The following is a 23,319-nucleotide window of genomic DNA, read 5'->3' on the forward strand; positions in this document are numbered from 1 at the left end:
TAAAATGAGTGTCGGCCAGGACTGCACCTCCATTCATTATCTTGCCTCCTCGTCCTCATTTAACACCCTATCCACTGAGGAGAGAGGACCACAGAAAAAAAGACAGGTTTATTACAATTTCAATGCCGTTTTATCAATTGGCACCACTGACAGTTGAGGAATCAAGGAATCAATGAGGCAAGTGAACAGAAATGGCACGCAGCCCAGATGATACAGTGTGGCCCATAAGGTCTCCAAAATCAAATACATTATAAATACATTAAGCATTAAAAAAATAAAATAAAATTACAAAGGTTTAAAAGTGGAAAAAAAAGACAGATTGGATGTAAAACTGTGATCTGTGCCTAAAATAAAAAATCCCCAAATCATAACCTTGTTTACCAAAGAGATATACAATTAAGCATTTCTGTAATATACAAATGGGTATTAAAGTGATAATATGTAACTTTCTGGGGGGTGGAAAGTCTTGATTCTATGGAAAAAAAGCATATTTCGGAACATTCTACATGACTTATGTCATACTATACTGTAATACTATAGCCAAATGAATAGCATTTCCATGGAGACAAGAAGGAGGAAGCCCTCCTACAGCCCAAATAAGAGTCAGGTTTGTGGAGATGAAAGACTGCTCACAGTAAGAAAGAATGTTTTTCTATATTTTCCAGTGAAATAAAGAAAAAAACATACATTTATTTTTTGGCAAATAAAAGTTAAATACTTGAATGTATAAAACTTGACTGTTTTTTGGTAACGTTTAATAATGTTTGATGATCATGTAATTGATCATCATTTGTCTCATTAAAACCAAGATGAAATGTAGGAACTTGAACATATTAAAGAAGACACAGAGCGTTGTGTGCTGTACAAGGAGAGGACATTTATTGTTGAATTTCCATCACATTTCCACAGATGTGCGTAGCCAAGTCGAGGTTCGACCGGGCTCCAGTGATTTTGGACAAAAGTGAAAACAGTCACGCTCATGCACGTCACCCACACGTGCACAGCTGTATCGTCACGTGCACACCCCTATCGTCACGTGCACGTCTCTACTGTCACGTGCACACGCCTGGTTTCTCTCTCTCTCTCACACACACACGCCCCCCCCCCCCCCCCCCCCACACACACACACACACTCATTGAAACAAGCATTCAACATACGTTCACAGTCTGGATACAAAAATTGAATTACAAATAATACCACAATAAAAACATTGTATTTTTTTGTTTTTTACGAAATCTTTATAACTATTTTCTCTATTCTGTAGAAAGACGTCTAAGTTTCCTCGTAATAAGTAACATTATTTTTTGTCTTTCACTAAAATGATCAGAAGGATATCCTCAATAGTGTTACAGTATATACTATATATATCTTTTCATTCTATTCTCAGTCAATCGGACCCTGCCTTCTCACTTAACTCAAAGTAAAAGGCTTCAAAGTGGCGCATGCACTGCAATAAATCTATATCAAGCATGGGATAAAAGTGCACTATGTAACTTTTCTGGTATAGGGTCTGCCTCATGCTTGTCTCCATGGAGATGGTATAGCTGTTACTTAAATGTTCTACAGTATAACATTAAACTTATCTATATCTGTGGAGACAAGCAAGTGATGCCACAGTAAGGATGCACGTTTTTCAAGGTATTTTTACAAACCAGTAATTAAAAAAATGTGAAATCGATAAGTTTAATGCTATACAGTGGAACATTATAGGCAAAGACCAGAAAAGTTACATACTGCAGCTTTTAATCAACTGATCTTGATATATAGTTTTTGCAGTGCGTAATTAAGAATTGAACAAAAATGAAGCTTAACATGAAGTTGAATCTCTGAAAGCAAAAATACAGTAAACATCGAGCTATAAAGTTAATATTCAAACTGTAACTAACTGTAAACGTCAAAAAGGTGCATTATGATAACATTGTATTGTAAAAGACAATGTAAAAGACATTAAACTAAAGGAGATTTCCCTACTCAAAATAAATTTATTACGTAATTTTTTCATCCATGGTCAAATTACATGTATGTTATTTTAAAGGTGCGGTATGTAACCTTTCTACTCAGAATAGGCCACCTGCTTGTCTCCATAGAGTTGTTATGGTTTTGCACTGAATGTTCCACAGTGTGGTATTAAACTTCTAGACAAACATCTGAGACAAATGTCTTACAGAAAGACTGCATGCTTTCCCATTGTATTTAAAACACCTGTAAATGAATAAATGCAAGATAGATAATGCCATACTGTGGAACATTTCAGTCAATGTAACATTTCCATGGAGACAAAAAAGTGGTGGACCCCTACGAGAAAAGTTACATAGTGCACCTTTAAATATATTAAGTTAAAATTACCCCCAAATTGTGTTTGATCATTATTTATTTGAGTGTAGTTACATACGTTTGATGCTTCCAATCCTTTTGGTTGGTCCAGTAGTCTTTTCATATGCAAGTTATTGTAATTTCCATGGAAACAATTATTTCAGTTATGCAACTTGCTATGCTAACAAATGATCAAAAGGGGGCAGCACTACTAAAATGTAGAATATGTTGGTTCCTGAGTGACACAATTTTAAAAAGTAAAGCACCAATTACAGGAACTAAAGAGTACAGAAGGCCCACCCCTTTTTGGGTAAACAGTTATGATTGGACAATTAAGATTTTTTCTGGGAGGGCTTCCTGACCTATACTTTGTAACAAAATAGAGAGTTGTTAAGCTAATGTTTTTGTGCTAAAACAGACAAGCAAATGCCCCAATAGTGTTTAGCATTTTTTAAAGAGGGGGTATTACACTATGGGTGTTAACTGCTAATGCATACCATATTTAGATCACCATGTTACCTTTTACTGTTTTGAAAATGCTATATTTGCTGAAAAATCATATTAACATATCCCCCGCTCTCTTTGCTCTCTGTACTAAGTCACTCCTTCTTCAAAGTGCTTCCACAACTACTGTACATCCCATCAGGTTTGTGAAGTTGTATCTGTTGTAGTGTATTGTTTTATATCCTGGTTTTGTATATTTCTGGAGAATTGTCATGTGGGAGAAGGTGACATAGGCTTGTGGGCAGAGCATTGGAAAGGATCGTACTGGTAACCAGAGGAGAGCTCAAATAGGCCCCAGGAGAGATCACTAGATTAGTCAAACATGCATGGATGACATCTAAAACCTCTTCAGGCATGTTTTTGATGAGGGAACAACATCATAACACGGTAGAACGCTTCAAAAGTCGATTTTGCATAATGCCCCCTCTTTAAAATATATGGGTTTATTTCCATTTTATTGGGTCATTTTATCATTATTATTTGTTCTGCCATCTTGCCAACCTGTGTAACTTTTACTGTAACCTATTTAAATTTTTCACACATCTATTTTCAACCATTTCTTCAACTTCACAACCTAAAACATAAAAAACATACCTGTGATACCCATCAGTTGAGAATTCACGCTCTATAATTGTCTGTTTTAAGTAACTGATTGCTAAAACAAATATATTTTGTTGGGACAAGTATCGACAAGCAAACTACATCCAGTCTAATTGAAAAACAAACATGGTGTTAGCTTAAATGCACAAAATATATGCCATAGAGAGACTTGAAACTAAATATACAATAAGCCAGACCAGTTGATTCCTCCTTTCCCTTATTATTGTAAATTCGATCTTTAACAGCAGTGAATATTTACATTTTTGCAGTGAATCGAACTAAAACAGTTGCAAAGGAACAACCTCCGAAGTTAAAACTAATCTACGCCACTTTCTTTATAGTGAAAATGTGTTGTGCCGCTCTTGTAACCATGGTAACTATCTACAACTGTCTGAAAATTCCAGTTAATCAGTGAGATTTTTATTTTTGTTTCTTTAAAAAGTCAAGATGTAAAATTTTTGAGCAGCAGCACATGATGGATTGGGTTCACACTGAGAGGAGTACGAACTATAGCTACGAAATATATGCACAAAATCTGGCATTGATTAGTGTGGTACATAGAGCTATAGGCAGAAAGGAAGAGTTTGAGAATGAATGAGTGACTTAGCTGAAGATTTGGTATTTATATGTAAACAGGCAGATTAAACTCACGATTCGCAAATTTAATCTGTCTTTATATAAATCAATTGTTTCTTAATAGTAGCTTTTGCATGAACTCCCCCTGCAGGTGTAGTCTCGTGAGTGCAGTTTGGGTCAGATACAGAGACACACAATGGTTTTGAGAGCTTCTTTAGTCGACTTGAGGCCTAGTGGTATAAATCTGTAGTTTTAATTGTATTTTTGTGCAGTTAAAGGCATTTGGCACAACAGTGGGGAAGGAAAAAAAAGTAATAATGCGATGAAGTAACAGGATTTAAATAATATCTGTGGGTGTACTTAATTTTACAATATAAATGTTTTGTCTAAAGTTGCACTATGTAACTTCTCAGGTGGATGGTCTGTCATCTGCTTGTCTCCATGGAGATGTTATTGCTTTGTCTGGAATGCTTCACAGTATGGCATTAATCTTCTCTATCGTCATGGAGACAAATATGTGATGCCACTAGGCCAAGTTACAGGTCAGGTCTATGAAGAGGTGACCCTGGATGTTTTTCAAGGCGATTAAAACACGTGTAATTGAATACAAAAATGCTATACAATACTTTGCCCAATCCAGTCAAAGCAGCATCGCCATGGAGACAAGCAGGCAGCATAGCATTCACTAGAAAAGTTACATAGTGCACCTTTCTGCACTTTTATTAAGGCCAAGATTGTATTGGTAAATAGTTTCAAAATCTATATCTGAAAATCATTTCTAAATGTAAAAAAGAGGATTATTTTTGTGCCGTCAAGCCATTTTAAAGCAAGAGCAAGTTAAAGGGACTGTACCAATACTATTAAAATGCCATTGTGGCAAACTGAATTCTATTGGACCCGGAGCCAGAGTTATGACATCCCCTTTATAACTCCATAGATAGGTACGACCTTGACCTGTGACCTTATTACATCATCAAAAATGTCCGCTGCTCCTCTCAGTGTGAACGTTCAGTGGCTTTATGTAGAGCTACACAGAGAAGTTCTCCAAAGGCTAAAGAGGCTGTCCACAGACTTAAGGTTTTGCCTGCGATTTCGTCTCTTCCTGTAGCAGCGTGTTGTTTTCCTCCATAAAAAATCACTCTCTTTTTTCTTACACTGTCCACTGTCCTCCTCGTGCGATCCGCTGTCGGCCATTTTGTTGGTCAGTTTGTCCCATCGTAGCTGGAATCGCAGACACGTGTTACCAGTTCATCATAGAGCTCCTGTTCAAAGTCATGAAGAAGACTTGACTACTGCCGCCAGACCGGACAGAAGCAAAGAAAACCTGCAAGGAAAACAAATTGTAGAACATGAATTGAATATCAAATCACAATTGAAGAATAAAAAAAACCAAAACCCTAATATATTCTTTTCAGCCATGATCTCATGAACAAATAATGCCTCTGTAGATCAAGATATCCAGAGGTGGGTAGTACTTATTTACATTAACTTAAGTAACATTTTAAAGAAGTTGTACTTTTCTAGTCGTATACTTTTAGTGCTACTTGAGTCATACTTTTATTGAAGTAACAGTCCTCTTACTTTAGTAAAAGTTGTGGTTACTCGTCCAACTGTGGGTAAGTCTACAATTGACAAAAGCTTTGTCGGCAATATGAAATGATTTGAATATTTGTGTTTCTTGCCCCGCTCCTTCAGATATGATTTAGTTTGTCTCATTTTTGTGTCTTTGAAAATACCAGATAGACAGGTACAGAGGCCACTCGCATCCTCTTAATAATGAGTTTCAACTGCTTCTATCAGGACAGAGGTTTAAAGTACCATCCTGTAAAACCATGCACTGCAAAAGTACGTTTGTTCCAGCAGCTGTAAGTGCCCTGAACAAATGATTTTATTATAGTTATTTTACTTATATATTTGCACATATGCTGTACTTGTTTTAGCGGGGTTTTAGTTTAGTTAGTGTAGTTAGGACTCTGCTCTGTTGCTGTTTTTCCAGATGCAGATGTGTATATGTGAATGAATGACCTGTTGGTACCAATAAAGTAAGCTTGACCTTTGTTCAGGCCTTTTGAATGATACTGTCTATTTAAAATGGTTTACTGGGATTATCTTGGATTATCATTATTGTATCAGTGGCATAGAGTAGTTTCACTATTATCGATATCGCAGTATATGTCTGTACCAATTCTTGAGAACAATATTTTTACATCCAATTAAACTGGTAGATCAAAATGGTCAGTGAAAGTAAAAGACTATGTAATGTCATTATTATTACTAGCCTAAATAGCCAAACATTTTGAGTTGTTATCTAGTCCTGTGTGTATTACTCACTTTATCGTTCCTCTCTGACAGAAACTTGAGTCTCTGAGCTCTTTTGTGCATGAACACTCCGTCCAGGTGCCCCGTCTCCACAGATCTGATCTCTATGGCCTTTTCCCCCCAGCCCATGATCTGGTTTGAGTGGATATAGGCTGAAACACAACACAAAAAAATGTGTTAATTTGTCATATTCATTCTACATTCGTTCTACAAACAGCGACTGGTCAGTAACAGTCCCTGAATTTTTTACAATTTCATAAAATAACACGGTAGTTCATTTGTGCATCAGTGTTCTATAGTGTTTTTCATTATGTTGCTAAACATTCATTCCAAATTCAGTGGTAAAGCTACTATTGTTGCCACAGCTGCCTTGGGTAGACTGACAGAAGTGAGACCCACTGTGGCACTTCAAGATTGCAATTTACCCTACTGTGGTACAAATACATGTCCTATAGTAATTTAATCTTTTTATAATTGGAATAAAATCAATCTTATATCTGTATCAGTTTGATGGTGATAACTGACTAACTGATAGCTAATAGCTGACTAACTTAGGAAACACATTAATCGGGATCCTGTGATAATTGTGATTATTCTGGTCACAAAATTAACACATTTTATTTCCCAACTCCAAAAACATAAACCTAAAAGTATAGTGTTTTTTTATGTGGTTGTTTATATCACTACAACTTTACTTTTGTAATGTATCAGAATGAAAGAAAAAGCATTTCACTTCACTTGTTTTGCATTGTGTTAATAATTGTTAATAATCATTGTGACATTGTGACATTCCTACACATTAATGGCACATGAGTTTGCAGTTTTGGGTTTATGGAGAAGCTAAATAATCTTAATCACTGTGTTTCAGATGACATCAGAACATCCTATAGGCTAATAATATTTAATACAGCCAGGGGCAGGTAAAATAAATAATGTTCAGACATAGATTTCTGGTGTAATAGTGAGTTCCTGTCTCTAGTCACTAAAGAAAAGGCATCAGGTTCAACATTTGTGCATTTACCTTTTGAATATTTCATAGTAAAGTACAATGTAATCAATAGGGAAATCTGTCTCTTGCCTCATCTGCGAGTATGGCATCATCACATTTTACAATCTGAAAACCACCAGTAGAAGAGTTTTGTGTTAGTAACCATACCGACGGAGGTGGGCATCTCCCCCCACTGCAGCACTACGTCTTTAGTGATCCTGCCGTAAGTGTTCACATAGACCCCCTCATCCTCATAACACAACAGCATCTCCATCCCATCAGTCTTAGGCAGAATCACGATCGCATGAGGAGTCACCTGGCCCTGGATCTGAACAGAAAGAAAAAAAACCAAATAGAGTAGAGGCCAATGAGTGTATATGGCTTTTAATACAATTTAAGGTGTGCATTTGTAGTGTTCTTCTGCTCTTGGGCAGCTGCTGTTGTTGTAAATGTGCTATTAGCTTCTTTAGTTTTAAAACATTCTACATTTCTACATTTTAGATACATACAGAAGACATCAGATATATGAAGCAAGATATATGGAATTATGTAGTAAGAAAAAATCTACCCTTTAGTCAGTTGAAAAATAATGTATGTATCTAAAATGTATCTAAATGTAGAAAGTAGTAAAAACAAAAATAAAATTTAAAAAATCAAATCAACCTTCAAATTCAGCTATTCAAATTTGTGTTTTTATGTTTACTTTTCAGTGTTGATACATGTTCAAGTATCTAGTTTACACACCAGTCTTAAGTTTCTAAAAAGTTTCTAGTTTCTAAAAAGTTTCTAGTTTCTATGGTGGGTGCCTTCACCCATTTAAGTGAATGGTCTAGGTACATTAGGTGGTTAATTAAAAACCTGTTTTAGGACAAATTAAGCATTTTGAACTCAGAAAAATAGGCAGTCGCTAATGAGCAATTTGTGTTTAGATTGTGCTCTGTGGAAAAAAGCTTTCTGGGCTGGAGAGGTTTTTTTTGCTGCAGTACAAATGAGTGGCCTCTAGTCCAACTCACGACAGGTCTAAGTTAGCAATACCCTATCCAGATATTACAGATATACAATTAGATCCATGCATTAGGGTTACTTTAGGTCTGCACATATAAAACCCCATATTTAAACTGTGCTCTTACATGTGAGGGGATGTAGATGTCATAGGGGTTTCCCGAGTCCACGTCAATCACATGGAAACCTACAGTGGAGCCGTAAATGACCTTTAACCTCTGACCCTCCTCCACAGTGAGGTCAACCAGCAGGGGGCGGTGCTGCAGCTCGGTGAAGGACTGTAATTACACAGAATTATACCGCCATTAAGTACACTATGTCAAACTATAAATATAAACATACAGATTGTGCTTGGTTCTTACCTTGAACGCCATGAACTTGTGATAAGGTTTTGGGGCCCAGGCATAAATCTCCACTGCGTTTTTAAGAGCGATCACCAAGAATTTGATCCTCTCATATTTCACTGTTAAAAAGAGAAACACTCGATTGGTTAATTAAGTTTGAGAATATTAAATAGTGTGTATTAGAGACATATTATTACTGAATACCAGAAAAAAAACATGTCTTTGTTAAAGGTCGAGCAGCACAGATCTAATTCAAGATGATGTAGCAGACATTCTAAACACATCATTTATGATAGCCCCCATTTTATAGAAATAACAAAGTACAAGTTTTAGAACTGTTATTGACTTTAAATACAACACATCTTTATGTTCAGGTGTTAGGAGTGAGGTAGAATTAGACTGTTTAGAGCTCTATGATCTAACCAAATTTGACCAAAAGTACTTGTGAATAACAGATTTGACGCCTTCTCCTTTTTGCTGTGGTCCATAAAAATCCTGTACAGTCTCAATAAAGTAATGTATTTCTTGGAAATCAATTAGGGAATTTAGTTTAGTCACAAACTTTAAGAATGCAGTGCAGAGTCTAATGGATAGGTAGGTGCACGTACCGACTTTATAATGGACACATCCCTCCAGTTCACCCACAGTGATCCAGCCTTGTTTCTTCTCCACCTCTGGGTCGTTGTGAAGAATCCTGTTTCGGAGCCAGGACAGGTAGTACACGCGCAGTTTGTTCTTCTTCCCTGAAAAATCACACAAACACTTTAGCCTGTTGTAATGTTAAAAGTAGTAAAACAAAAAAAACTAAAACCCATTGACTGATAGACTGATAGTGTATGTGTTCTCTATACACAGGCACTGGCCACTCAGGCTCACTTGAGGCTGTAATAACATTTAAAACTTTGAGAGCGCAGACTACATACAGCTCCCTTAAATCCACATGAGGCTGAACGTACCTGAGATGGTGACGAGGACATTGAGCCCTTCCAATACGTCCATTTGCTGAAAACGCCTCCTGTTGATGAGGTTATAGACTTTACCCTGTCCACTCCGGTCCAACAGCATCAGTCCGTTTTCTGTGCCCACCAGTAAATTCACACCTGAGAACACACAAGGGCTAATTGAAGGAGTGCATTATATTTGACAAATCTAGTTGCAAGTTGCAAAAAAAAAAAAGCTTAATTTTTGCTCAGGAAACTTTTCATCCAGATCCACAGGAAGATAAAGACAAGAAAAAAGTATTTTTTTATGGAATGATAATACCATTTCACAACATATGGATCCAACTGATTCATTCCTGATTTGAAGGATTTTCCTATTCAAAAGACATAAAACATTGATCCTCCATTGTTATTATCGCTATAACAATGGTGTAGTGTTGTCATGCCAAATCCTGCAAATAAGAAAAGAATCCTTATGCCTGAAACCTGTACATTTTATGCATTATTTCAACTTCCTAAAAAACATTTGAGAGCAAATGCCTTGAATTTATGGCGGTCTTAAACACAGAGAGGCACTACTTATTTTTGGAGTTTTCATGAGGAATTGTTGATGCATGAATGAAACAATGATAAGGAAACAACATTTTAATATGGCTTCTAGCTTAAAAAATAGTTCAGACTAACAGTGCTGAGTTAACATCTGATCTAAAGAAAACATGAGTTACATAACATCAACATAATTGAGTATAAGTGTTGTATTCCTGACCCCATAGTGCGGCGCAGAGGATCTCAGAGTTGAAGCGCTTCTTGTACTTCCTGATCTCGGGCGTGTCGCTATGTGGACGGATGTTTGTGGGGTTCACGTTCACCACGGAGATCTTTCGGGCTTCATTGAGTCGCGCCTGCTCCAGCTCTGCCTTCAGGAGCTCGTCTGCAAATGCTGGACACAGAGATGGACAAAGGTTAGATTTATTTTGTGTTAGTAAAAATAGGATCCACAAATCTGCTATATTATTGCTGTAGCTTAAAAGTCCTTTCCACTGACAACAATCAACAAAAATTACAACTTGATTTGAATAATGCTACCACTGTTAAAATATTATATAAGTATAAGTAAATATATAAGTTGTTAAACCCAGCTTATGTTTTTTCAGTTTTTGTTTATTGTGGATAGACTCCTGTTTCAAAGCTTGTTTGTTCAAATAAATAACTTAATGGTCTTTAAGAAGACATACTGTGCTTTTGTGGATCATCATCATGGACCTGTGGATCATTAACTTATATTTTGGACATTAAATTGCAATATTAATCTAAAATGACTTCATAAAAGAAACAAGTCCAAAATCATCACTGTGAACTTCATCACAATAAAGCGTCTCATGTGTTAACCCCTCTCAGGGACTGGGTGCACAGCCTTGAGCGGTGGATTTTAATTATTTTTTAATTTTGCCAAAATGACTACACAATGCTGCTGAATCGTATGTGTTTCACCAATTAAGAAGAAGAAAAAACCTGACAATGCTGTAAGCACGCAAGTGAATAAAAATGACTCAAACATGCATGAATCACTCTAACAAACTAACTACTTAAGTGCTGCATTCTGTTATTTATTTACTGAAATACTGTACATTAAGAACACTTTTTGGAGAGTTCTGCTTTATGGTTTTGGTTTCAATAATATTGTTTAATGTCTATATTGCACTTCAAAATTTGCTATTGTGACAAACATATTAAATACAACCTTAAAACAATTATAAAATGATTAAAAAAAAAGTTGCTTCACATGTGCTGACTATCGTGTACCTGCAGCAGAGTTCTTCTCATCCTCTTCGGTCGGGGATGTCCCATAAACTCTGGGATCTACAAAAGGAGTAAACGAGGCTTTGGACCCTCCACTGCTGCTTGTCCCGAACTGTACACAAAAATATACAACATTTATTAATTTACTCCTTTACAAACAGCAACACAAATGGTACTAACACTACACAAACACATGTACAAGGTTTGGTAGCAGGAAGAGAAACCAACATGGAGCAGGAACAAGGCTGCAAAATTCTGAAAAAAAATTTAATTGCAATTGTGATTAGAGTTGCAATTTATGTTTAAAAAGTAAGATTTTGTTCACAATGCACATTGTAAACAACTTCAGGAGCATTAACATTTGAAAGAGGGCTGAAATATAAACTTCTAAACTAATATAAGAATCACATGCATTTCAGAGCATGCTTGTGGAGGTCTAAGATTTTTTTGTTCTTTGGAGGAGATTTATGTTCTAAATATTATTGCTTCTATTATAATATGTGATAATGTGCCAACTGAAATCTCAGTTTTGATTCAACTGAGTTATATTGTGCAGCCCCAAACAGGTTAGGTTAGTTTATTTGCCATTTGTAGTTAAAACTGCACTGGAAACATGCGCAAGAAGCTCGAATACACCATGATACACTAAAAATGGAATTTGGAATGGTTTTGTCTTAACAAAATTAAGTCAAGTTAGTTCCATGTGTCTTCTAAAATTAGGATAAACTTATTAATCTTTTACAGAAATCACAGTGTTACTGTAGATAGACTCAAAATCCATTCTTGAGGGTCAAGAGGGTACAGGTAAAGAACCAAACGTGGTGTAGAGGAATGGGATAGTTTCACATTCAAAACAAATACAAAAATCAAGTCGGGCATTGGGATTTTGGGGGGTATTTTGGGGGTATAATAATTTTGGGGTATATTTTGGGCACTGCTACTCCACCTACTTGAGCCCCGGGTGTATCGCCAGGGGAGACCAGGGGGGAGGGGCCAGGTTGTACCAGGTCTGGGAGGGTACTGTTGCTGACGGCAGAGCTCCGCCTCCTCTGTCTGAGCCTCTGGAGAAACATAGAAGCTACTAGAGAAACCGCGGCGAAAGAGCTATAGGTGTATGAGGGAAGGAGGAGTCTTACCGCCATAGTGGACAGGGCAGAGAGCAACATATACAGAATGTAGTACCTTTGCAATTTGGGTATGTTTTGAATTCAAAATGAATAAAAGTAAAGAAAACTGGTGAGCTCTGTTTAATAATTTTAGTTTAAAATATGAAAAAGTTCAAATTAGCTTGTAATTTTGCTTTACAGTTAGTTATTTTGATGATGTTGCAATGTTCAATTTAAACTAATGTAAATGTCCAAATCTAAACTCAAAAAAGACTAAACCAGGACTAAAATGAATGGGACCCTTACCCTGTTAAGACTAAAAAGAAAGAATTATTATGAATATTTTAAGTTACACTACATTAACCGGCTCATCAAAGCCTGATCTCTTCAGATCTCAGAAGCTAAGAAGGGCTGGGTGTAGTTAGTACTGGGATGGGAGACCACGGGGAATATCAAGTGCCACAGTGGGGCACCAGTGGTAAAACAGTGGTCATTGTGTCCTTAGGGAAGACACTTCAGCCACATTGCCTAGTATGAAAGTGTTGTGTGTGAGTGCTGGTGATAGTCAGAGGAGCCAGTGATACAGATTGACAGCCTTGTTTCCATCAGTCTGCCCCAGGGCAGCTGTGTCTACAGTAGCAGTTTACCACCAGAGATTATGGTGAATGAATAATGTAATGTAAAGCATCTTTGAGCGTGTAAAAATGCTATGTAAATCTGATGCATTATTATTGTTATTATTAATTTCAGCTGCAGTAAGGAAAAATACATTATACATTATATTATACAGGCCATCCCTGTTTTGTAATAACGCTGGTCCCACCTCTCTCATCATGAGGGTGGAGTCCTGGGAGCTGTTTCCAAAAGAATCACTGTGAGAATCGTTCTGACCCGAAGAGCCGCCCAGAGACTCATTTCCGCCCTGACTCGCCGCCGGCCTGAAACAAAAATTTTAAAAATAAGTAAAAAGATTTCATTTTATAATGTTTGAATTTATTTTAATGCCCCTTGAGATGTGCCATCTAATGTTTGAGGAGTCCAAAACACATAACATAAGACAAACAGACAAACTTGCTCCCTCATGCAAAACAAAACCACACCTAGCCTAAATAATAATATGGATTTAAGTAGTTTAGATCAGTGTATTTCAACCTTTTTTGAGCCAAGGCACATTTTTTTCATTGAAAAAATCACGAGGCACACCATAAGCAGAAAATGTAAAAAAAAATGAAACTCTGCATCCTATATTTACAATATAAAGTAATTCTCATCAGATTATTTTGAACAGGAATCAAATAAACACACAAAAAAAGCATTTTATAATAAAATAAAAATATTTCTACTCACTCAGTGCGAAACCTGATATTTTTTAGACCAGTTAGGTGTAATTGGATAATTTCCTACGGCACACCAGACAATATCTCACGGCACACTAGTGTGCCACGGCACAGTGGTTGAAAAACACTGGTTTAGATTATGGTACATTTCCAAGTGTGTAACTTTCCAGGTGGATGGCTTGCCATCATCTTGCCTTATTGCTTGGAATGGAACAGAATGGCATTACATATCTATCACCATGGAGACAAACAGGTGATGTCCAAGCCAAATATCTATTTCTCCAAAATATCTGTAATTGGATAAATGCAAGACAGAAAAACGAATAGATAAATACTGTATTGGCTAACAGCAGACCAGCAGTAGAATTAAAGTCAAACTGAGTTTACTCCATGAGAAAATGAGTATAGGGCCTTTAGTTTCTCAGAAGTAAATTGTTAATAAGCTTTGGTTTAGGTATAAAATGGATGTATGTGTTCCCCTCTCCACAGTAACGCAGTGTGACCGTCTGATCCTCACATGATTCGTGGGATGTCGCTGACGGCAACAGTCCCATCGTTGTTGCCGCCCTCTCCCTCCTCATCCTCGCTGCTGTGGGACTCTTCACTGGATGAGGAGTAGTCGGTTACTTTTACAGGAGGTCGGCTTGTCTCCTCCCCCTGACGCAACTCACGGAGCTCCTTGGCCAAAGCTGTCAAGTCCTGCAAAAATATAATAATGAGGAAATTAATTAATGGAAATACAATTAAGTCAATGAGGGGGTATAGCACGAGTAGGGGTGAGCAACAGCTATCTTTATCATTAGTCGTAAGAAACTGGGTGCACAAACGTATTATAATAATCATATGGCTTTAAGTGACTGACCAACTTTGAGCCCGTTTTTGTTTCATGTGGATAAGCCCAGTAATTACAGAGATATCAACCATAAACCAGGTCAACATATTTACAATCTGGCAGTTAAACAGAAAAATTCTACCACTGATTTGACCTCTGACCTGTCCTCCAACTCCATTTTAATGCTGTGGTTTGACATAAACACAACCTATTAACCACAAATGTGCAGAAATTCAACATCCTTGTTTGAATGATGGCAGCAAGTTTCTTTTGCTGTGTTTTTGCAGCAGTATCAGGATCTTGCAGACCATATATCACTAAGTACAAGCAGCACAACTTTACATTTATATATTTGATTAATTAATACAGCCAGGCAATAACATAGCTATTAACCTGTATTTCCTTCTGCGATATCTAAGTGCAATTCTGAGAAGCATTGTGATTGAAATTAGATCTGTGATTTATGTTTTAATAATAGGATTCTGTTCAAAGTTCACATTTTAAACATGTCCAGAAGAATTGACAAAAATAACACGTTTCTACAGATCTAAACTACCGGGTTAGCAGCTATTATACATAATATTTAAGACAGAATATTTAATGTGTGGAAACTATGGTCCTTCAGAAAAAGCGGTCTTTGTGATTTGCTAATTGATTTGATTGTGTTTCCTGGCAACTCTAACCTCAGCATTGTGCAACATGTAGCCAAAATGCCCATGCAATTTTACTATAAGAATATTTAAAAGGGTGCACAGGCCCATAGCACAAAATAAACAAAAAACAAAGACTTAAACATCTTTGTGCACAGCTTTGGGTAGATTTCAAGGAGGAGACACTTATTTGCATGCTTCAGTCCAATATTATTAAAAATGTTGGCTCATATATTTGTTTAGGGAAAAGAGCATTCACATTGGGAAAGCTGCAGGCTGTGTGATAATGTCTTTTTCATCAATAACTTATGTAAATAGAATTAAGTTAATCGTAGATATATACATTTATCAATACAAATTACTCTGAATATAAAATAGAACATTGGTTATATTGAGACTATAGAATGCAGTTACATCCTTCTCCCAGGTGGGGGCAGTAGCCAGTTTTACAACATCAATTTTGTGGTGTTTTTAAAATCCACAAATGTTGAATCTAGTAATTTATTATATTTACAAACTTCATTATCAATATATTTAACCAACCTCCTCACAAAATTGACTTTTTACTGAGAATTCTGACCTGTCCCCATCTCAATTAAACAAGTCAACATTGTGAAGAGAAATTAGTAATAGCTGACATCTTGGAAATGTACATTATAATTCAAATATACACAATGGGTATTGATTAAAGATTACATTAAATGATGCAGCTAAGCTCAGGCAATATGGCTGAGCTGTTAGTTGAAAGCATCAAATCTCTGTATGAAATTGGCAGTGAGCAGTGCGTCATGCTGCTGTGTTGCGTTCAAGGACCACAGGTTTAAAAGGCATTCAGGGTTAAACTTTGTGAAGGAGGAAAACAAGAGACAGTGCAGTTTTTCTTACCAGATCCTCCTAAAGAGAGAGAAGGTGGAGAGAGTGGAGAGACAGAAATGAATGAAATGTATGAAACTCAACTCTGTAACTCTGAAACTCAAAACTATTCAAAACTGTAAAGATTATGTCATTTTGTGAGCCCATATTAAAGGCACACTGTGTAACTTTTCTTGTGGAGTGCCTGTTACCAGTTTGTCTCCATGGAGATGTTATTTCTTTGCCTGCAGTGTTCCGTAGTGTAGCATTAAACATATCCGTCTCCTTGGGTGATGCCACAAGGTCACGTCACATGTCAGATCTATGGAGAGGCGACCCCACTCACTGTTAAAATGCATGTATTAAGGTATTTTTAAATAACAAACGCCTGTAATTAAATAAGTGCAAGGTCAGATGAGTTTAATGCCATACTGTGGAACTTTTTAAGTAATAACATCTTCGGCATAGAAACAAACAGGCGCCAGACCCCAGAAAAGTTACATGATGCACCTTTATATTATACTATAAGTAAAGTAACTTGAAGAGTTTAGTTAAAATATACTAGGGTAATATTGTACACTTCCTTTGATAAAAAGCTTGAACAGTTTGAAAATTACAGTTGAAGTTTTAAGGTAAAAACAGTGGATTGGCAGCGTTTTGAACAATGACTAATAACTAACATCTTAGTCTAACTGTCATAACAGCTCTATTTCAAAATCAATCTTTACTATTCAAGCTAAAAGCATTGTTACATAATAGACCTCACTAATTACTTCATATTAGCAAAACAGAGATACAATTATGCACTATTTTACTCAGTTTGTGCAAGTTTTAATTATTTTTAAAGCTATCTGCTCTTGGGATTTCTAAATTAATTTAAACGTGCACTAGGTGACTTTTCTGGTTTTATGCTCTGAGGTCCACACCTGCTTGTCTCTATGGAGATGTTTTTGTTTTTCCTTGAATGTTCCCCAGTAGGACATTAAACTGATAAGACAAATATATTTGCGACGTATATGTGACGCCACAGGGCCGGGTCACAGGTGAGATCTACGACAGGCGAGCCCACTCTCAATAACAATGCAGGTTTTTCAAGGTATTTCAAAAACACCTGCATGGCTTTGTATTGTACTGAATAAATGCAAGATAGATACTTTTAATGTCATGCTGTGGAACATTCCAGGCAAAGCAATAATATCTCTATGGAATCAAGACAGTGCGAAATCCTCCACCAGAAATGTTACACAGTTCATCTTTATGTTAAAATTTAAAAGTAAGCATAAAGATTGAATTCATAACCAAGCTAAATTCTAGTCTATCCTATTATGCAGACAGTGTGGATAGATTAGACATATATTTGACTAACCTCGTCCACAGCTCTCTTATAGCTCTGAGAGATGGAGCAGAGATGCAAATGAATGAAACACATAAGCAGTTAGTTCAAGGGACAGTCGAGAGAGTGGTAAATAGCAGTGTTTGTTCAGTGTTTAGTGTTAGACTTACAGCAGGTCGACTGGGGCGGGTCACCTCTCTGTCCTCTTTAGAGCCGTGGGAGCGTGGGAGAGTAGAGACTTCATGCTTGCCTGAAATATATAGATAAAGGATAATGGTTAATACCTGTTTCAAATAATCTGACCATGACACAATTTAAAGCCCCACCATGTAACATTTTAGCTATAAAATACACAAAAAAAAAGCATGTTTTTATTACTTTTTTATTTTTATTTTGAAAGTTTTTATTGTCCTGAAAAATATGCATCTCCACAAACTTGACTCTTATTTCATCTTTCCAGGTTTCCATGGGAATGTTGCTCTTTTGGCTATAATATTCCACAGTATAACATAAAACATTTCTATCTCCATGGAGAATGTTTCGAAACATGATTTTAACTTTCTATTTCCATGAATTACCACATTCACAAATGTATACTTTGTTGCATTAAATGTGAGCTATGTAACACAGAGACAAGCAGTACATGCAAATTACAGGGTATGGGTATGATAGAGGTAGTATGTTTAAGTTAAAATTTTAAGTTTTTGTTTAATTTGTTGTCAGTTTTTGGATAATTTGACTTACAAATATGTTAATGTGTGTATGTCAATAATTTGACAGTAACAGAATGATGTCAGTACTCAAGTTTGTATGTTAATAAACTGTTTCCTCCCTCTCACTGTACTCCATTATGCAATCAAGCTAGCATCCAGATAATTTTCTTGATAAGGAGCCAAACTAAAATGTATTCACTCGTCTTGATTTTGTGATTTTGTGATTGTAGAGTAATTTTGCATTAAGAGAAGCAGTCCTGATTGTTTTAAATGAACTGAAGCGGGTCTGATCTCTAAGGAGCTGTTTTAAGGGGCAGTGGAGTTATTATTTTTAACCTTTATTGTTGTGAAGAGTACAGTTTCCAGACCAATTTGCATAGAACTCATAGAACCTGTTTTAATTAAAAATGAGATTTTATTCATAAAATTTTAGTCCGGTAAGGATTAGGCAATTACTTTAATTGGAAATTAAAAATAATAATAATAATAAGGAAATCTGGCAACTCTAGAAAAAAAAAGTTTTGAATGACAAAAAATAGAAATTCGTCATAGACCTTTCCATTGAAAAGACAAAGTGTGTTATTGACAATTTTGAATAACTGAATCTCATTATAATTAAATTTGGATTCATTTAACAGCCTTTTTATTTATTCATTTATTTATTCACTTTGATATCCCATTTATTTATTTTATTTAAATTTATTTAAATTTATTCTAATACATTTACTGGCTTTCTATGAACTAAATTCTCTTTCTCTCTATCTTTGGCTGAAGCGCTGCTATTTTTAACCCTCTATAAAAGTTTTAACCTTGAGGACTTCTCTGTGTATTCATCAGTCTTATTTTAGCCCTCTCAGATTGTCTATGGTGCTATAAAGATCCCCGTGTACAAAAACGTTGCACAGGAAGATGGAATCCCGCAATATTTGTGAGTTCACAAACTCACAATCCATCTTGGTGTGATAGGGTCCGACAGGTGGTTGGTTAACCAATCACAGAGCAGCACTGAGGTTTGTGTGGAAGTCAAAGGCAAAAGGCCCAAGCAAACCAAAACAAACATGCCGACGCCAAGACAAACTTCAGCCTATTTTAGAGTCAATACGGACTATTATGTTTGTGAAAAATGTGTAGAAGGTAAGTGCTTTGTGCATTTGTGGACAGGGTACATGTCTGTGCTTTTCTGTCAGCTGGATTTGACCAAAGTTAGATTTTTCGTCTTATTCCGCTGTTGGACCAATCAGATTCAATTAATTGTAAAAACGTTCCGATGATCAAATTAGTGTTGTCACGATACTAAAATAGACTAGAATAGACTTGATTCTCAATACCAGTTCCGATATCATGATGATAAAAAAATCAATCTTTGTATACACAATGGAATATCATTTTTAGCATTAAATGATAGTAGTTTCGTTCATATTACCACGTGGCGTTACATCTGTGTAATCCCTCAGTGGTCCAGGTCGGTTCCATAGTGGTCCATGGATGTACACTAGTCTATGTGTCTTATACTTGTTCTGATACAGCTCCAGATCATTTTATTCAGGTGAGGTTCATTTCTGTCCTGTGACTTTTTTAGTATTGATACCTGCTCAAATGAGTATCTAGTTTCGATACTAGTTTTTTCAACTTTTGACAAACCTAGATCAAATTTCTCTTTCCCTCTCTATATCGTTGGCTGAAGGCTGCTATTTTTAATCCTCCATAAAAATTTGAAGCTTGAGAATAATTTGTTCATTTTAGCCCTCCCTGATTGTCTATGGTGCTATATATATCCCTGTGTACAGATGTGTTACCTCTCTCGTTGGAGCCGCCCTGGGAGCTTGGGGTGCTGGAGCTGGAGGAACTGCCGCTGCTTGTCCTCTTCAGGGGCGTATCCATGGAAACGTCCGTCCTCCGCAGGTCCGGGTTGCTACGGCGACACACAAACACAGCATCAGGACCAAACAGCAGTGGCGACACATAACGACAGAGGAAACAGTGGGATGTATAAGTGCTAAAGGTTAAGCTTTAGAAGGATTTGTGAACTGGAAAACATGTTCTTACAATTTATTCATAATATATATTGTACTGTGTATCTTATATATTCAATTCTGTGATACTTTTTACTATTGATGACATCGTATGAACATAAAATTGTGAATATAGAACTTGTAATATGCAATACAAAAATCTATTAATTTTGCATAGTCTTTGCTTTGCGGTATGGCACAGATTTAAATAAGACATATTATGTAAAAACAACTTTGATGAGTTAATTGATGCATGTTTGAAACTGCATCAATGAATCAAAATATATTAACATGATTAATCAAATCCAGTTGTCCTGCATTTAGGCTTCAAAAAATTGCAGTTTTCACCTTCCTCTATTCACACCCACTGCTCTGCAATTACCTGCGATTAAAAAAAACAAAAAACTGGCTCTGGGTCAAACATGAAGAGTTCAAATGAAAATCTACTGGTTGAACTGCCACTATGAAAGTTAAGGTCTATCAGTTCTGTAGTTTTGAACAGGAAGTCAGTGGACCTGTTTCTTTAATTAAGTGGTATTAGATCTATATTACGATTTACAATGAACAAAATGTACAATAATGATCCATGTTGCAGTTTCACACAAAATACCCTAAAAAGCATGTCTTGTTTAAAATGCCTAAAGTACCTATGACAGGTTGGACTACTCATTTCACTAAAACAGACTTAAGATCATTATTCATTCATTCATTCGTATTCATTATTATTATATTTAACAATTTTGCCAAAAAATCTAATCTAATTCCTTTCCCGCTTTGTCAATTTTTTAGTTTGGGATTTTACTTCCTGGTTGGAAATCATAGGAATTCCATAATCCATGTTTTATTGCCAAAGCTCCTCTAATGTACACAGAAGTTATTATTTAACAAATAAAAATATAATAAAACCTTTACTTTGTTGAAATTAGTTGTTGTTGAAAGTATCAGAAAAATGTGTTTCTTGTGTAAATTGAACCAAACTGTAAATTCTCCCAGTGTGTCATCGATGTGGAGCTCTCCAAAATCAAACTCTACTTTCTGTAGTTTCAAACATGTTTTTCAACTTCTCTTCACAAATTGCTTCTTGATTGGTGTAAAATTATACTTAATTTTTTATAGCAGATCTCATATGCTGTAAAAATATCTACTCAATAAACCATAAGTTCAGAATAAAGATGACCTGTCATATGCACTTTAATGATGTATGTACCTGGCCCGTATGAGGTGTGCTCCGGCTCGAGGTCCCAGACCCGGCCCGTTTCCTGGAGAGTGTTTTCGGACCAGAGCTGGAGAGATGGAGGTCGTCCTTTGGGGAACCTGAGAAACAAGAAAACTATCAATCGAACTTCAATGATAGGGTAAATAACATACATAGCTTTGATACATATTTAGTCTGTACTTGACATATAAAACAAGGACATTCAAGTAAACAGTATAAAACTGTTAGCTAACCCACAGGGACACTGCAAACACACTCACATTTATCACTGACACAGACTTTGGATCACACACATTTGAACTGAACCTTTCTCTTCTTAAACAACATGTTTCTGAGTCATGTGTTGAGGAAATAATTATTGTGGGGTGAAAACAACTCTACAGACAAAAATGTGGCTATAAAAAGCAAAGAAACACATTTTGCCTGTTGAGCTGCACGTAGTTCTGCCTCTGTGCCACTTAGACAGTGTGGAGTGTGGTGTGTGAGTATGGAGTGGCATTTTTCAAATAAAATTATGTCACTGCATAACCTCCTGTCTTTGTCTGTAAGTAGAAGTTGAAAAGGGTAATTGGATTTTGGTCTAAATATTATTTCAATAAAAAACACTGAACTTTAGCTGTCTTAAAAATTTGAAAACAAGTAGTAGTTTGTTTATTTAGTTTATTTTAAAGTGTTGGCAGAGGTTCAAACATATTTCTCACTTTCCTAATTCATTCTTAGCATCCTAATTATTCACTGTGATGAGTATAACATGTCCCCACTTTCAGAGCCCAGAGTAGAGTTTTGCTGTGATTGTAGTGCTAACAAAAACTAGCATGCTAATAGCCCACTTCCAGGTTTGTAGAGGATAAAAGTTGTATAATCAGATGCTGCTTTTACAATATATCTGTATTGGGGCAACACTTTGCTTTATTACATGAAACGTCCTTGCCTGGGATCCAGAATACACACTTCTTTAATACTTGTACAAAGCTGTGAGTCTGGTCACCAGTGAATCTCCGTTTTCAAATGGGCGTGATTGACAGGTGGATTAGCCAATCAAGGAATCATGAACCCGTCATATTGGAAAAAATAAAGACAAAAACATATAACAGGGGGCTGAAAAACATGCACTAAACTTTGACAAGGCTTGAGCACCGGAGGATGTGGGGACCAGACAGATATCAGTCTGTATAAAAAATACAAAGCGATATCATTCTGGATTTGCCAGGTAAGACATGTCCTATACTTGACTTTAATTTCTTCTAGCTTAAATGCCCCTCTTTCTGTGTAGTGTAATGTATAAGCAGCCATTTGCAAAACAAAAATATTTTCTCTTTTACTCCTTCTAACCACATATCCCAGGCACTTTAACATGCACAGACTCGTTAACAGTGGGATCATGCAGAGACCTTGGGCGGCGTGTCGTCATCCTGCCTCAGCCAGTCGAGGGGTGGGGCCAGGCGGGAGAGGGGCGGGGCTGGGGGCGTGTCTGAGGTGGGGTCGGAGTTCTGTCGGGGCATGGGGGGCCGCGAGGGGGACACGGAGGTCGACGAAGATGACACACCGTGAGGGTCATACAGCGACTGAGAGCCCGACAAACCATGGCTCTTCACTTGGACCAGGTGAGCCATCTGAACAGACATGGGACAGGAGGAGGGGCACGAGGTAAGGGGGCGGGGCAATGGGGTGTGGAGGGATGAGGAGGGAGTGCATGGTTAGATTTGGGTTTGCATAAATGCAGGAAAAAAGTAGCAGGAGAGTGATTTTGACAAAGGAGAGGAAGAATAAGGAATCTAAAGACATGCTACTGGTGCATAGTCAGGTTTGGCTGAGTACTTTCCATTTTTATAAGGACAGAGGGAGGTAGACCAGTTTTAGCCGTAGTCTCAATCAATTAC

The 23,319-nt window shown here is 36.7% G+C and overlaps 1 protein-coding gene across 4 annotated transcripts in view; it reads right to left on the bottom strand.

Moving 5' to 3' along the window:
- Positions 1–862: 862 nt before the first annotated feature.
- The window catches only part of tnikb (TRAF2 and NCK interacting kinase b), a 62,547-nt gene continuing 40,090 nt past the window's right edge, over positions 863–23,319 (bottom strand). For 2 of the 4 annotated variants that reach the window (XM_055229992.1, XM_055229991.1), the window contains 15 exons: positions 22,831–23,052; positions 21,431–21,537; positions 20,008–20,123; positions 17,669–17,748; positions 14,349–14,530; positions 13,318–13,432; positions 11,392–11,500; positions 10,355–10,528; positions 9,604–9,747; positions 9,256–9,390; positions 8,666–8,766; positions 8,432–8,581; positions 7,470–7,629; positions 6,326–6,465; positions 863–5,318 (listed from right to left, as the gene is read on the bottom strand). In XM_055229992.1, the coding sequence (XP_055085967.1) occupies positions 5,235–5,318; positions 6,326–6,465; positions 7,470–7,629; positions 8,432–8,581; positions 8,666–8,766; positions 9,256–9,390; positions 9,604–9,747; positions 10,355–10,528; positions 11,392–11,500; positions 13,318–13,432; positions 14,349–14,530; positions 17,669–17,748; positions 20,008–20,123; positions 21,431–21,537; positions 22,831–23,052 (2,019 nt within the window). In that variant the 3' untranslated portion in view covers positions 863–5,234. The remainder of the gene's footprint in view (positions 5,319–6,325; positions 6,466–7,469; positions 7,630–8,431; positions 8,582–8,665; positions 8,767–9,255; positions 9,391–9,603; positions 9,748–10,354; positions 10,529–11,391; positions 11,501–13,317; positions 13,433–14,348; positions 14,531–17,668; positions 17,749–20,007; positions 20,124–21,430; positions 21,538–22,830; positions 23,053–23,319) is intronic. The other 2 variants (XM_055229994.1, XM_055229993.1) reach the window with 1 other exon arrangement.

This window comes from Periophthalmus magnuspinnatus, chromosome 20, assembly GCF_009829125.3.
Source record: "Periophthalmus magnuspinnatus isolate fPerMag1 chromosome 20, fPerMag1.2.pri, whole genome shotgun sequence".
Taxonomy (NCBI): Eukaryota; Metazoa; Chordata; class Actinopteri; order Gobiiformes; family Gobiidae; genus Periophthalmus; species Periophthalmus magnuspinnatus.